Source organism: Grammomys surdaster, unplaced genomic scaffold (assembly GCF_004785775.1).
Source record: "Grammomys surdaster isolate TR1022 unplaced genomic scaffold, NIH_TR_1.0 164, whole genome shotgun sequence".
Classification (NCBI taxonomy): domain Eukaryota; kingdom Metazoa; phylum Chordata; class Mammalia; order Rodentia; family Muridae; genus Grammomys; species Grammomys surdaster.
Window position 1 is genome coordinate 4,185,890 of NW_021604612.1, and position 13,520 is coordinate 4,199,409.

The following is a 13,520-nucleotide window of genomic DNA, read 5'->3' on the forward strand; positions in this document are numbered from 1 at the left end:
AAAAAAAAAAAAAAAAAAAAAAAAAAAAAAGAAAAAAAAATGTATCTGGTCTGTTCACCCCAGCTTCAGAAGGATGTAGTGAGACTAGAATAGGGCCAGGGAAAAGTTACCAAGTTGGCAGATGAGAGGAAGAACAGGCATATTAAACTTCCTAGAAGAAAGTCATGAATTCTTAGAATTGGAATTATTCTTTGACATCATATATACCAGATTGTTCCTGACAAATAACTAAATATTTAGTTATTTGAAACAAGTTATATGCCAAGACCCATCTTAGACTCCTTCACTGTTTTTTTCTGCCCTGATTTTTTTCCTATAGGATATAGCTGTTTCTAAATTCAGTGCATTTTATTCTTTAAGCAAAAATTTTAGCTATTTAAATGATAAAGTATGATTACTATTAAAAGTACATTTAAAATAACACAATTTTGAAAATTCTGAGAATATTTGAAAGTACTGAATTATTGTCCTTGAATCTCAAATAGTGACATGCCAGGAATTTTAAAATACTAAGCAACTTTTTTGTTACATTGTATCATTGTTGATGCACAAATTGTATCACTGTTGCTGAGTAAATGTAGGGATTTTTTAAAATAAAAAATTAAAAGGAAGCTGGAGACTTATGAGATGCATTTACAGAAATTAAGTGTGTTATTTTTAATAAAAATAATAAAGGAAATTGGATGCTTTGGAAAAAAAAAAAAAAAAAAAAAAAAAGATGTTGGTCAAGCGGGGCCAGCGTCGGCTTTAAGGTCAATGTGGTGCATTCTCTACAGTGACACCTTGTGGCCAGGAGAAGCAATGGCAGTGTAGCATCCATGTTCCCCCATGTTTATCAGAAAGTCAAGAAGGGGAAGACCAGGCTCCTAGAGGGAGACACTAGATATCCTAGATATCCTTTGAACGGCTCATTGTGCTATCTGGAAAAAAAAAAAGAAGTGGGAACTGATATTTATGGTTCATGCTACAAAAGTAACGGCCCTTACGTAGCATTGGCGTGGTTGATGTTTGCATGGATATTTGATATCAAAGAGTTATGGGTAATTTTAGGTATAGTGGTGTTATGATGTATGTACCTTTAACAAGAGTTCTTCTTATATGATTATCTAAATATTTATAAAATACGTAATGCTTGAAGATGGGAAGAGGAAGATGTGTAAATGAAGCATATTGGATTTATTTATACTTTTATTGATATGACTGACACTTCTGTAGGCGTTTGCTGCCTTTTCCTCTTTGTCTTTGTAGATATTTAGATGTCTTTATACTTAAAAGTTTAGAAAATTAAACCACTTATTATGTTTGTTTAAATAATGGAAGATATTAACATCATTTTCCAAATTAAAGTCACGTTACTACCAGTGTATTCAGAACACCCCTTTTAATGAAGATACCCACATCTGTGTGTTTGCACAGACAGTCACTGCATGCGGCACGCTTAGATGCACTGGTTAACTTTCCTAGGCAGTACCGTTTATATAGTTCAAAAGGGTCTTTAAATTATTCCGCTGAGGGCTTGTGATACAGCTCAGCGAGTAAGAGAGCTTGCAGCCAAGCTCTGGAATCTGAGTTCAATCCCCGGGACCCACATGGTGGACAGAGAGTGCCAGCTCCTGAAAATTGTCCCCTGACCTTCATACATGCACTGTGGCATGCATGCCACCTGCACGAAATAAATAATTTTAAAAACCTGGGCTTGGGAAACACATCATCTGCTAATGCCAAGGACATACTGAGTGGGTGAGCCAACAGCTTCTCCTCCCGGTAGTAGTGCTGACATACGCTTAGCTCACGCTGCCTTAAGAATGTTCCCGGCAGCTGTAACCGTTCCAAAGTGCAAAGAAACCAAATGTCCATTGATACCAGAGCAGAGAGATGCTGCTGCGTTTGCACAGAGAACAACACACGGACCCAGAAGAACGAGAGTTGAGGGTGAGCATCTGAGTCACGATACTGATGAAACAAGCCCCACACTGAGTGCCAAGGGGACAGTTAGTTTCATTTTATAAAGTCCAAGTGCGAGGACTACGGGTAGTGGTTCTCTGCTGGGCCTTAGTGACTGGGAGGGGAGCATGCTTCGGAGGCCGCAGTGAGGTGTCTTTTCTTTCCATGGATGTGAGTTACACTTTCCCTTGGAAACTCAGAGCTGCCTCAACCAACAGTCAAACCTCCTCCTGGGAACCTTGCGTTTCAGAACTGGTTTCTACAAGGATATAAAAGCCTGGTTGTCCTGCTTGAGATCAAGATATTTGTGAGCCATCACAGCTCTGGAGCAACCTGTGAGGTCACCTGAGTACCCCAAATTGCTCCTCAGCCCAGTGTGTTCCCCATACTGCATTACAGACACTCCCCTGAGAACACTTCCCAATGAGCACCCTTTACAGACCCTGATACTGGGAGCACTTCCTAATGAGCACCCTTTACAGACCCTGCTACTGGGAGCACTTCCCAATGAGCACCCTTTACAGACCCTGTTACTGGGAGCACTTTCTAAGGAGCACCCTTTACAGACCCTGCTACTGGGAGCACTTCCTAATGAGCACCCCTTACAGACCCTGCTCCTGGGAGCACTTCCCAATGAGCACCATGCTACAGTGGTTGCTGTGGGAGCTGTACTCAGAATAGCTACCAGCCAAGCAGCAAAGGGGACACATCCTGGAAGTGTACAGAGCCAATACACTGGCTCATGGGAGCTAGCTGCGCCCGCCTCTTTCCTGCTCTCTGTTCTATGTCACCAGGCAGATGGTGTTGTGCCTGAGACGTCAGCACATGTTATACATCAAGACCTGTTTGCCCCACGGAGGGCCACAAGGTGAGTGCTGAGTAGTGGTCCTTCCTCCAGTGCAGGGCAAGTTGCTGGTAGCACTGCACACGCTGGGAGCACTGCACTTGCCACATCTCTTCACAAGGGTCAGACGGCCTGCTGAAGGTGAGCCTCTCCTCCTGCTGAAGGCTCATGGCTGAGTTCCTCCCCTGGTGCTGGAACTAGAAGCCTGAGTTTAATTATCTGCGATGTCCAGACAGGTGCAGAGACTCCTCTACTACCGGATGTCACAGTTGCTTTACAATGCTGCTGTCTGGACATGGTGACACTCGCCTGTGATCCCGCCTACTCCATAGGCTGAGGAAGGAGGGTGACAAGTTCAAGGGCAGACTTGGTGAAACCCTATCTGATAATGAGAAAAAAAACCAGGCTGGGGATGTCATGTGGTGGTAGTTACCTAGCATATGGGGCCCTGAGATGAACACCTCGGTACCACAAAGCAAGCAAGCAACCCACAGTCAGCTCCGATGCATCTTTGAGATGGGGATACAGTTTGTAGTGCTTCTCAAACATCCTCGGCTACGGAGCCTGCTTCTTCATAGTGAGTACGGTAGATGCTCTGCTCAGCTGCCCTGGGACGCTCTGGGCAAGACGATCCATTTTCTTATGGTGTTTGTTATGCATGTATGTGTTTTCTTATTCATCTATCTATTCCTGTGTTGGGGGGACACGGTCTGCATGTTGAGGTCAGAGGACAACTTGCAGGAGTCAGTTCTCTCCTGCCATGTAGGTCCTGGGGACCAGACCCAGGTCACAGGCTTTTTACGCAGAGCCATCTTCCCGGCCTGTGACCTGTTTTCTTACACGGCTAGAGTGAAAAATGTCTATTTAAGCCCCTTGTGTTATGTTGGGGGGACAGAGAGAAACAATATTATCATTCTGATGAAAATGTTGGAAGATTTAAAATCATCACTGTCAGTTATTTTATCTCCAGATCTCTCTGCTGATGGTAGCGGATCTGGAAAGTTCCGTGGTAAAAGGAGTGGAAAGGAACTCAATCACAATAGGTACGCTTCCCTTCTCTCCGTTTTGGGTAGGTTCCTGGTAGGAAGTGCAGGAACCAAGGGACCAAGTTAACTTGTGTGCGTGTGTGTGTGTGAGTGTGTGTGTGTATGTGTGTGAATGTGTCAAGTTCATACAGCAGATAGGAGATGGACTAGGCTGCCTTGTTTCTAAAGCTCATTTAGAAAAAAAAATATGGGAATACCTTCAGGTTGTCTCAGGAAACTCAGCATAAAAATATCAAAGTTTCTTTTAATTGGTCTGCTCCCCACCCCCAACACCTGTTCCTTTAAAATCTCAGCTTTATCTGCCTTCCATACTTTCTTTGATAGTCAATCCAGGGAATCGGGTTGATTCACCTATGGCTATCTCTCCAGTTCCCCACCAATGGCTAGCAGTGGTAGGATTTGAACCCAATTCCCAAGCCAGCTAACTTTCCACTATGCCAAGTGAACCCTCCAAGCCCTGGTCTAAAAATGGCTGCGCTGTCCTTATCTGGGAAAGAATTTCACGAGACGACTTTTCATACAAATCTTTATGCAAAGGTTCCAGAGATTTTGGTGTTTGGGTTTTAAGCACATGTGCCTCTGGCCACACCCTCTTTGAAATGGCAGACGGTGTGAGGGAGAAACAGAACCAGAAGTTTACTCTCAGCTGAGAGTATAGCCAGGAAGAGCAGAGGAGGAGCTAACTAACCCCAGGACTCTGGTGGACTAGCGGCATCAGACACACAGAGACACAGAGACAGACAAGGAGTGGGCAAGGTGCCTGAGTCACAACCGGGATGGTAAAAAAATGCAATTAGCTTGAGCCAGCTTCCCCCAGCATGGGTGGATGGCCGGGTTTATTAATTCCAAGTCAAAAATGTGGGTCAAATGCTTGTCCTCACAGAGCACACAAGGGACTCATTAATAGCAACTTCGCTGGCTTCGGGGCATGGGGGAGATGTGATTGACATGCATCTTTTTTTGGGTACAATCCAGAAATTCTAACTAGGCCTATGGCCAGTGCATATACTGGTATACAGATCTTGGGTCTTAAACAGTTCTGAGGCTTTGAGACAAGACCCCAAGTGTTGTAGAAGAGACAAAGGAAAGGGTCAGGGTTGGACTTGGGGTCTGCGGATATGCGTGGCTATGTCCCAGGCATTGGATGATTGGATGGAGAAGCTAGAGGCAGCACTCAGCAGATGCCAGAGGCAACCGATAACTTTCCAAATGTTTACATTCACGGACTGAAATCCAGTCTCGTCCAAACCCCAGTTCAAATGAATAAGATGTTAATATAGATGCCACGATATCCACTTGCAGCTTCTAATTTAGAGATGACAAGGTTAAAACCTGTGCCATGACGTCAACTGTGGCAAAATGGCTGGAAACCAAGTCTGCGCTCAAAGGAAAACAGCACCGCGACCGATTAGTGATGTCTGTCACCAGCTCAAGGTAAGGGCGTGTGTGTCACGCATCTGTAATCCTGCATTTAATATTTTTTTTCTCAGTTGAATGATGAGTATGATACCGTATTTGGGGAGTGGGGGTGGGGAGGTGGGTCAGTTGGAAAGATCAACTGGTGAGCAAGTATGATGACCTGGATTTGACTCTTCGGCCCACATGTAAAAAGCTAGGTATGGCTGCCTGTACTTCTGCAACTCAGGGATGGAAGGCGGAGACAGGGACACCCCTGAGGCTTGCTGGCTTTCAGCTTCACTGAGAGAACCTGTCGGAGGAGAATAAGAGACACCAGGCACCTTCCCTTAGCCTCTGCATGTGTGTGTACCCACTCACAAACGTGCATATACAACACACACACACACACACACACACACACACACACACGCCCCACGGGGGAGAGAGGAAGGGTCATCTCACTCTACCTATGAATCCAGACACAAATAATACTTCCAAGTGAATACCAATAACACTATCAAACATCATTAACTTATAAAATAGCCCGAGAAACGGGCTGGGATGCTAAAAGCGCTACATTTCCTCTTCGCTTCATGAACAGGAATCCATTTCATTCCTGTTCCTTGGTAGGGGAGCTGACCTCCCGAGAAGGATGAGTTCTAAGAGCGCACGTACAGGGTACCAGGGCTATGGCAGCCTCATGGAAATCCAAGTTCAGAAAGGGTCTGGACCGGCATTTAGAAGGTGGCTCCTGGGGGCGTGGCTCCTGGGAGCATGGCTCCTGGGGGCGTGGTCTCTTGGCTGAGCACTGGTACAGTGCAGGGGCTGACCCTTACTTCTCTCTTCCCCACCCATCCCCACCCCTCTCCTCCCCACCTCCCCTCTCCTTTACTCTTTTCTGTGGGTTCTTCCTCATTCATCTCTCCGTTTCTTCTGTGTTGGGCGTCTTCTCACTTCCTTTCAGCTTCACCGGGGTACCTCTGCCCACCCCATCTCTCCCTGCCTATCACCACTGCTAGCTGCCTGACTGCTGACACGTTTTCCGTTGTACCTTCCCCACAGCGAGACTGATGTGTGCAATCGTCCTTGGGTCTTAGTTCATGGCTCCAAAGCATTCTTGGGGTCAGGTGCATGGTTGCAATAGATTTAAAAAAAAGGGGCTCCCAGTATCTAGTCTTTTGCGGCAAGCCCCTGCGGATATTGCCTACTGTGAATGGAATTATTATTTCCCGTTAATCTGGGCTGGGCTGTGGTTCGCTTTGTCCACGGGATATGGCAGAAGTGATGTTTTTGCCACTTCCAAAAAAAAACAAATCTCGAGGTCTTTCTCAGGACCTCCCTTACCACCAGGAGACCAGGCCCAGGTTAACCTTGAGAATGGGAGAGCATAGTTGTATGGATATCTCTAGGGTACACTGTGGAAGGATCACTGTCAATCAAACTCTGATGGCCAATGAGCCGAGGCAGGGTTAGAAGGTGGGACATCCGGCAGAGAGACAGAGAGAGGAACTCTGGGAAAGAGTCAAGCACGGGAAGATTTGTCACACGGACTCAGAGAAAGTCCAACTGAGGAGAGGTAACTAGCCATGTGACAGACATAAAATAGTATAAACAGGATAAATAAGTCACAAGCTAGTGGGAACAATAAGCTAGCTTAGTTTATGGCCTAGGTATTTTAAAAATAAAGATTACGTCTCCAAGTCATTATTGAGAACTGGGGTGCAGGTAGAAAAGCCTGGGGTTACACATAGTGTTCCTGACCAAGGCCATCCTTGGCCTGCCTATATCTCCATGACCTCTGAACACGGTCAGCAAAGCCACTCACCCAATCCTTCGCTAATTACGGACACACAAGAGAGTCCAGGAGAGATCAGAGGGGTCCCGGTTTGCCCTAACTGTCAACCTGACACACAGAGGTTATCTGAGAGGAGAACCTCGATTGAGGAATTGCCTAGGTTAACTTGGCCTGTGGACCTATCTGTGAGAGGTTGTCTTGTTTGCTAATTGGTGTATGAGGGCCAGCCCACTGTGGGTGACACCATCCCTAGGCAGGCGGTCCTGGTCTGTATAAACACTTTCTTCTTATTATTAACAAGAAGAGAAAGCCAGTTAATCATGAACCCACGGGGGAACAAGCAGTGGTCCTCCATGGCTCCTCCTTGGAGTTCTCATTTCCTGCAGTGATACACTGGGACCTAGAACTGTGAGCCCAATAAACTCTCCCCTCCTGTGGTGGTTTGAATGAGCTTGCCTAGGGAGTGGCACCATTAGTAGGTGTGGCCTTGTTGGAGGAGGTGTGGCTGTGTTTGAGTAGGTATGGCCTTGTTGGAGGAGGTGTGGCTTTGTTGAAGGAGGTGTGGCCATGTGTGAGTAGGTATGGCCTTGTTGGAGGAAGTGTGTCATTGTGGGTGTGGGCTTTGAGACTTTCCTCCCAGCTTCCTGGAAGTCAGTCTAGCTGCCTTTGGAACAAGAGGTAGAAAGAACTCTCAGCTCCTCCAGTGCCATGCCTGCCTAGACGGTGCTGTACTTCCTGCCATAATGATAATGGACTGAACCTCTGAACCTGTAAGCCAGCCCCAATTAAATGTTGTCCTTTGTAAGTGTTGCCTTGGTCATGGTATCTGTTCACAGCAATGGAACCCTAATTAAGACACCTCCCAAGCTCTGCTGGACAGAGCATGTCATTACTAGGGTACCAGGTTAGAGCATGTCATCACAGCAACGGAATGAAACTGGGTACCAGGCTAACTCTGTCAAACAGGTTGTGCTGGTGAATCTTGGTTGCTGACAGGACTGAGGAATGCCTAGGAGATGAGTAAATCACACCTTTGGGTTTATCTGTGATGGCGTTTCCATAGAGGATCGGCTCAGACAAGCGCTCCCTTAATGTAGTCAGTTCCTCTAGACTGAGGACCCAGGTAACAGAAGAGGGGAAAGCCCACAGTACAGCCATCCAAGAACCCGTGTGTGTGCGTGTACCTGTGTGTGTCTGTGATGCGTGTGTAGGTATATGTTTGTGTGTGTCAGTGCATAGGTGTATGTCATGTGTATGTTTGTGTTGTGTATATGGTATGTATGGTGTATATGGTATATCTGTTTATCACATATGTGTATGGTATGTGTGTATATGGCATGCATAGATGTATATGATGTGTATATGGTGTGTGTGTATATGGCATGCATAGATGTATATGATGTGCACATGGTGTGTGTGTATATGGCATGTACATATGTATATGATGTGTATATGGTGTGTGTGTGTATATGGCATGCATATATGTATATGATGTGTATATGGTGTGTGTGTATATGGCATATATAGTCTGTATGTACATGCATGCATGTATGTATATATGTATATGATGTATGTATGGTGTGTATATGTCTATGGCATGTACATGCATGTGTGTATATGTGTGTGGTGTGCATATGTGCATGGTGTGTACATACATGCATATGCATGTGTGTGTGTATGATGTATTGCATGTATAAATGCATGCTTATGATGTGTGTATGGTGTGTGGTGTGTGTGTGGTGTGTGCGTATGGCATACATGCATGTGTGTGTATCATCTTTTACTAGCATGCTGATCTTCATCTTTAGTGTTAACTGAGTTATCAAAGTGAATAAGAAAATCCATCCCATGAATCCTTGTTTGGGAGCACAACATGGACAGGAGAGGCTGGTGAGCCTCCACATCCTCACAGGGAGACAGGGGTACGGCAGTCGGTGCTCAGACACCGGGTGCTGCCTCTCTCTTAGGCTCTCATATCCACACCATCATCCGGTCGGGTGGCTGTGACTAAGTCCGTCCTCTTCCTGTTGTTTTTTTTTCCTGACCCTCAAAGGCATCACCCTCACCACGGCCTTCCAGGCCATCTCGATGATGCAGGTGTAATTATTTTCTTAAAATCGGACCCCCGCCCCCGCAACCCCAGTCAGACCCCTCCAGTGTCTCCTCTAAATGTTTCTTCATGGCCCTCAAAGCCTGTCTAACATTTCAGCTCCTCTCTTCCCTCTCTCAGCCCATCTCTCCCCGCGGCTCCACACCGGCCTCTCCGACGCTGCGGTATGTCCAGCATGCCCTGACTTCATCACCCCCTCAATCCACGCTCCGAGATATCCCAGCTTCTCCCCCTTTGTGTGAATGGCTGTCTCTCCCTTTCAGGCATCAGACCTCCCGGTATAAATTATCACAAACCTTACACACAGACACACACATGCACACACAAACACACACACTCACTCATGCACACGTACACACACACACAGGCACACATACATGTATGCACACACACACACTCACATATGCACATGAACACATACTCACACACATGCACACACATACACACACAAATATATATTGTATATATATACACACACACACAAATGTACATATTGTATATATATATACATATGATCTATGTATTAAATATAATTAATATATTAATATACTTATTATCATCAATGTAATGAATATTAATATTATTGAGCATAATATAATTATTATAGTATTGTTATATTATGTATAATGCATATATATCCACATACAATATATATATATACTTTAAAAATACATATACATATATTTAATTTAGTCCCAAACCCACCTTAGCCTTAGCTATTTCTTATTGTCTTACTTTTGCTTCTGCTGTGTACTGAACGCCATCTGAGGAGACGGCATCAGATCTCCTAAACATGTGCCTGATCTCTCCCATGGGGAAGAGGGGCTGGGAACCCAACACCATTTGCTGGTACCTGAGCCCAGTGTCACTGCGTCACGGTTAGATCATGGCTTTGGGGGAAGCATCTCTGTAATAGGCGCGTTTGCTTTCCTCAAGGCACATGCATCAACAAGGGTCTGCAGGAAAATACACCATCGTTCCCAGGCTGGCCCAAGAGCCGGGCCTGCAAGGAGGCTACAGTTGTCACCTGTGCTAGCAGAGAGTCTGTAACTTGGTGCCACAGGCTGCTCCTTCCCACCAAACATCTGGTGGAACAGGCGAGGAGAAGACAGTTAGGGTTGTTCTGGCATCGTGTTAAATTGGCCTCAGAGCCAGGGGTGGTGTGACTGAATTATAAGGAGGCTGGAGCATTAGATAAGATTCTGGGGGCTTTGGCTCACAGTGGGCAATTTACCTCACTTAGCAATGCAGACAGACTTCTGCGCAAGTGTGCATGCGTGCACACATGTGTGCACTTGTGTTGTAATTCTCTGAAGGCAGCGTTCCCTGGAAGCCAGAGCTATTCCTTCCGGAAGGGGTTTCCCTATTCCTTGACTGTCAGTGGGCGTAGTGGGGGCATCGCAATGCCTTGTCTCATTTCCTGCTTATGGCTCTTCTGTGTGTCCCTGTCTCCCTGTCCATTTCACGTTCATCAGTCAAGCAGGCTGGCCCTATCTGTACGATGAGGATGTTAAATTCTAGCTTATTCCGGATCTCTGGGAAGTGGTGCAAGCGACACACTCCCTCAGCCAACTGAAGGATGTCAGAAAGGCACCGCATCACCTGTCCCATGGAGCCTCCCCAGTCTCCTGAGCTGGTGGCATCTCCCGCTTTCCGTCTTTCTCGAGGCTTATGCCAGAGGTGTGCCAGTGAGCAGTTCCCAACCAGTCCCTCCTGAGGGAAGGGAAGGAGATGGAGAAGCCCTGATTTGCCTCCTGATTTCCATCCATGAATATTTCCATCATGGCTGATTTGGGGTAATATGGCGTCAGTAGACCTGGAGCTGGGAGGGGGTTTGGTTCAATACTCTCTGTATTCATTAATTTTCTGTTGCTTCGATGGAATGTCCCACCTAAAACCAACTTAGGAGAGGAAGGGTTTATTGCAGCTGACTTTGCAGAAGGAATGCAGTCAGTCATGGTGGGGGAGGTGTGGCCACAGACCCACAAGCCCTGCTGGCTGTCAGGACTCAGAGAGACCAGGAAGTGTGGCCAAGCTGTAGAACCTCAAGACTGGGTCCTAGTGCCCTACCTTCTCCATGGAGGTCCCATAGCCTCCTGAAACTCACTGGGGAACCACGTGTTCAAACATATGCCCCCCCACCAAACATTTCCAGTGCAAACTACGATGCTTCGTGAGGCCTCTTGTTTTGTGCGTGGATTTCTGACCGTCCTCCCTTTTCTTATAACGACACAGACCAGATGAGGACATTTGAGCTCATTTACTCACAGTTACCGGTTTAGTGGCCCTTGTTACAAACAAAAAGTCACATGGGGTTCTGGGACTGGAACTTTCTCCAGGGCATGGACGGGGAGGTGGGAGGAGACACGTTGGAAACCTGCCTGGTGCGTGTTAGCGCATGAAGCATGCGTGCTTCTGCCGGGAACTGTGGACTCTAAGCTGTTCATTGCCCTTCCCCTTCTCTCTTACAGAATGTTCTAGTTTACTCTCTGTGGCTGCAATGAATTACTCATCAAAAGCAAGTTGGGGGAGAAAAGGGGCTTTCTGGCTTACAACTCCGTCCAGGCTACAGACCATCCTTTGGGGGAAGTCGAGGCAGGGATCTGAAGTAGCTGGTCACATGATACCCATAGCACGGGCAGAGAGAAATGAATGCGCCCAGGGTCCAGTCCATGGAGTAATGCCGCACACACTCAGGGTGGATTTTTCCACCCCGATTAACTCATTTAAGAAGAAACTCTTCGCAGTCATGGCCATAGGCCTGCCCAGTTCTTCCTTGAGAACCTCTTCCTGGGTCTCAGTACATTGTGTTAGGTCAACAATCAAAACGGAACGATATCGCATGAACTGAGCTGTGTCCAGCCCTAAATCCCTTTCCCTTATTGAATACAATTTCAGTGATAGTATTTTGGGTTAAATAAAACCTTATAGGAATCGCTTCCGTCTGTTCCCTTTCTAGTGTGGATTGGCACAATTTAAGAGATTACATCATGGCTGGGCCCCAGGAGAGTAGACAGGGCCACCTCTCACATGGAAAGGCCTGTTGCTCTCGGGGTTGTTTCTTGGCCCCTTGCTTAACCCTATGACCTACCCTCCGGCCCCTCCACATAGGCTCACCCATCATTCTGCAGTGCCGGACAGAGGTCTGGAGGGGAGGCGTCTAGGATACGCTAATCCCCAGTGTTTTTTTTCCCAGCATGCCCCACGTGTGTTTTATACCAAGTTTTCCAATGGATGTCTACGGAGAGACTTGCCCCTAACCCCCTGTCCCCAGCCCGGCTGGCAGTGTCTGCGGCTCACAAGTCATCCATAATGGGGCCCACTCACCGGCTTCGGATGAGGTCCTTTTTAAGGTTTACTATTTCCTTGTCTACAAACTTGGTGTTCTTCGTTGTCTTGTCTGAGGACTGCTGGGAAGACAGGAGAGGGAAGGGGAACATTAATACGGGTACTCCAGGTGACGCTGGATTAACATAAGAGGCCACTGTATCTAGCGAGAATCAATTTACACAGAGCAAGGTTCTGCTCCAGCTCGTGGTTTGGGAGGCTCTGGGCTGTCGCTGGTTGGCCCTGTTTTGCTTCCGACCTGTGTCAGGGTCGGGGAGTATGGCACAGCAGAACGGTCTACTTCTAAAGCTTGTGGGAAACACACTGTGAAAACCTTTCAGAAGGACCATTCGTGCCCCTTAGACCCAACATCTGTGGCTAAGCATCCTGCAGGAGAATTTCCCTGACAGGGATGGATGCTGGGGCTCCCTGGGCAAGGCTGCTCGGTTGCTCGTGAAGACAAACACCTGCACATGCCACAAGAGAAGATAGACTAAACAATCCGGATCCATCTAGACTGAGGAATACTCTACAGCCATGAAAAGTGATGTCCTTCCAACAGAGTGATGCAAGTACCTTTATGGAAACAGGGGGATGTCTTGCATACTTTGACGGGAGGCCATGTTAGAAAGCACCGTTTATAATATGATTTTGGTTTCAGTTTTAGAAAAATAAAAAAAAAATGTACCTTTCAAAGATAGGGGAGGACATGGCCCCCAGATGTAGAGTTTTCTCTCTGGCTGTGGCTGTGGCTGCAGTGGGGTTTATTTATTTTTTTCTTAGCTGATGTGGATTGGATATCAATGACTTTGCAGTAGGTATGAGTTAGTTATATCATCCACACAGAGAAGAGCTTTAAAAAATGGCCACACGGGTGCTAGAGCGATAGCTCAGTGATTGGAAGCTCTGTCTGCCCTTGAAGATCATGGCTTCTCACAACCATCTGTAACTCCAGTACCAGGGGATGTCCGCCCTCTTCTGGTCCCCATGGGTACTGCATGCATGTGGGACATACTAACCCAGGAAGGCATATACACATACATATACACTGTGTGT

At 46.6% G+C, this 13,520-nt stretch overlaps 1 protein-coding gene across 2 annotated transcripts in view; it reads right to left on the reverse strand.

The window, feature by feature from the left end:
- The window catches only part of Ccdc60 (coiled-coil domain containing 60), a 169,910-nt gene that overhangs the window by 89,388 nt on the left and 67,002 nt on the right, over positions 1-13,520 (reverse strand). Inside the window, exon 2 of one of the 2 annotated variants that reach the window (XM_028765524.1) lies at positions 12,465-12,544. In XM_028765524.1, the coding sequence (XP_028621357.1) occupies positions 12,465-12,544 (80 nt within the window). Of the gene's footprint in view, positions 1-12,464; positions 12,548-13,520 lie in introns of both variants that reach the window. The other variant, XM_028765523.1, reaches the window with a different exon arrangement.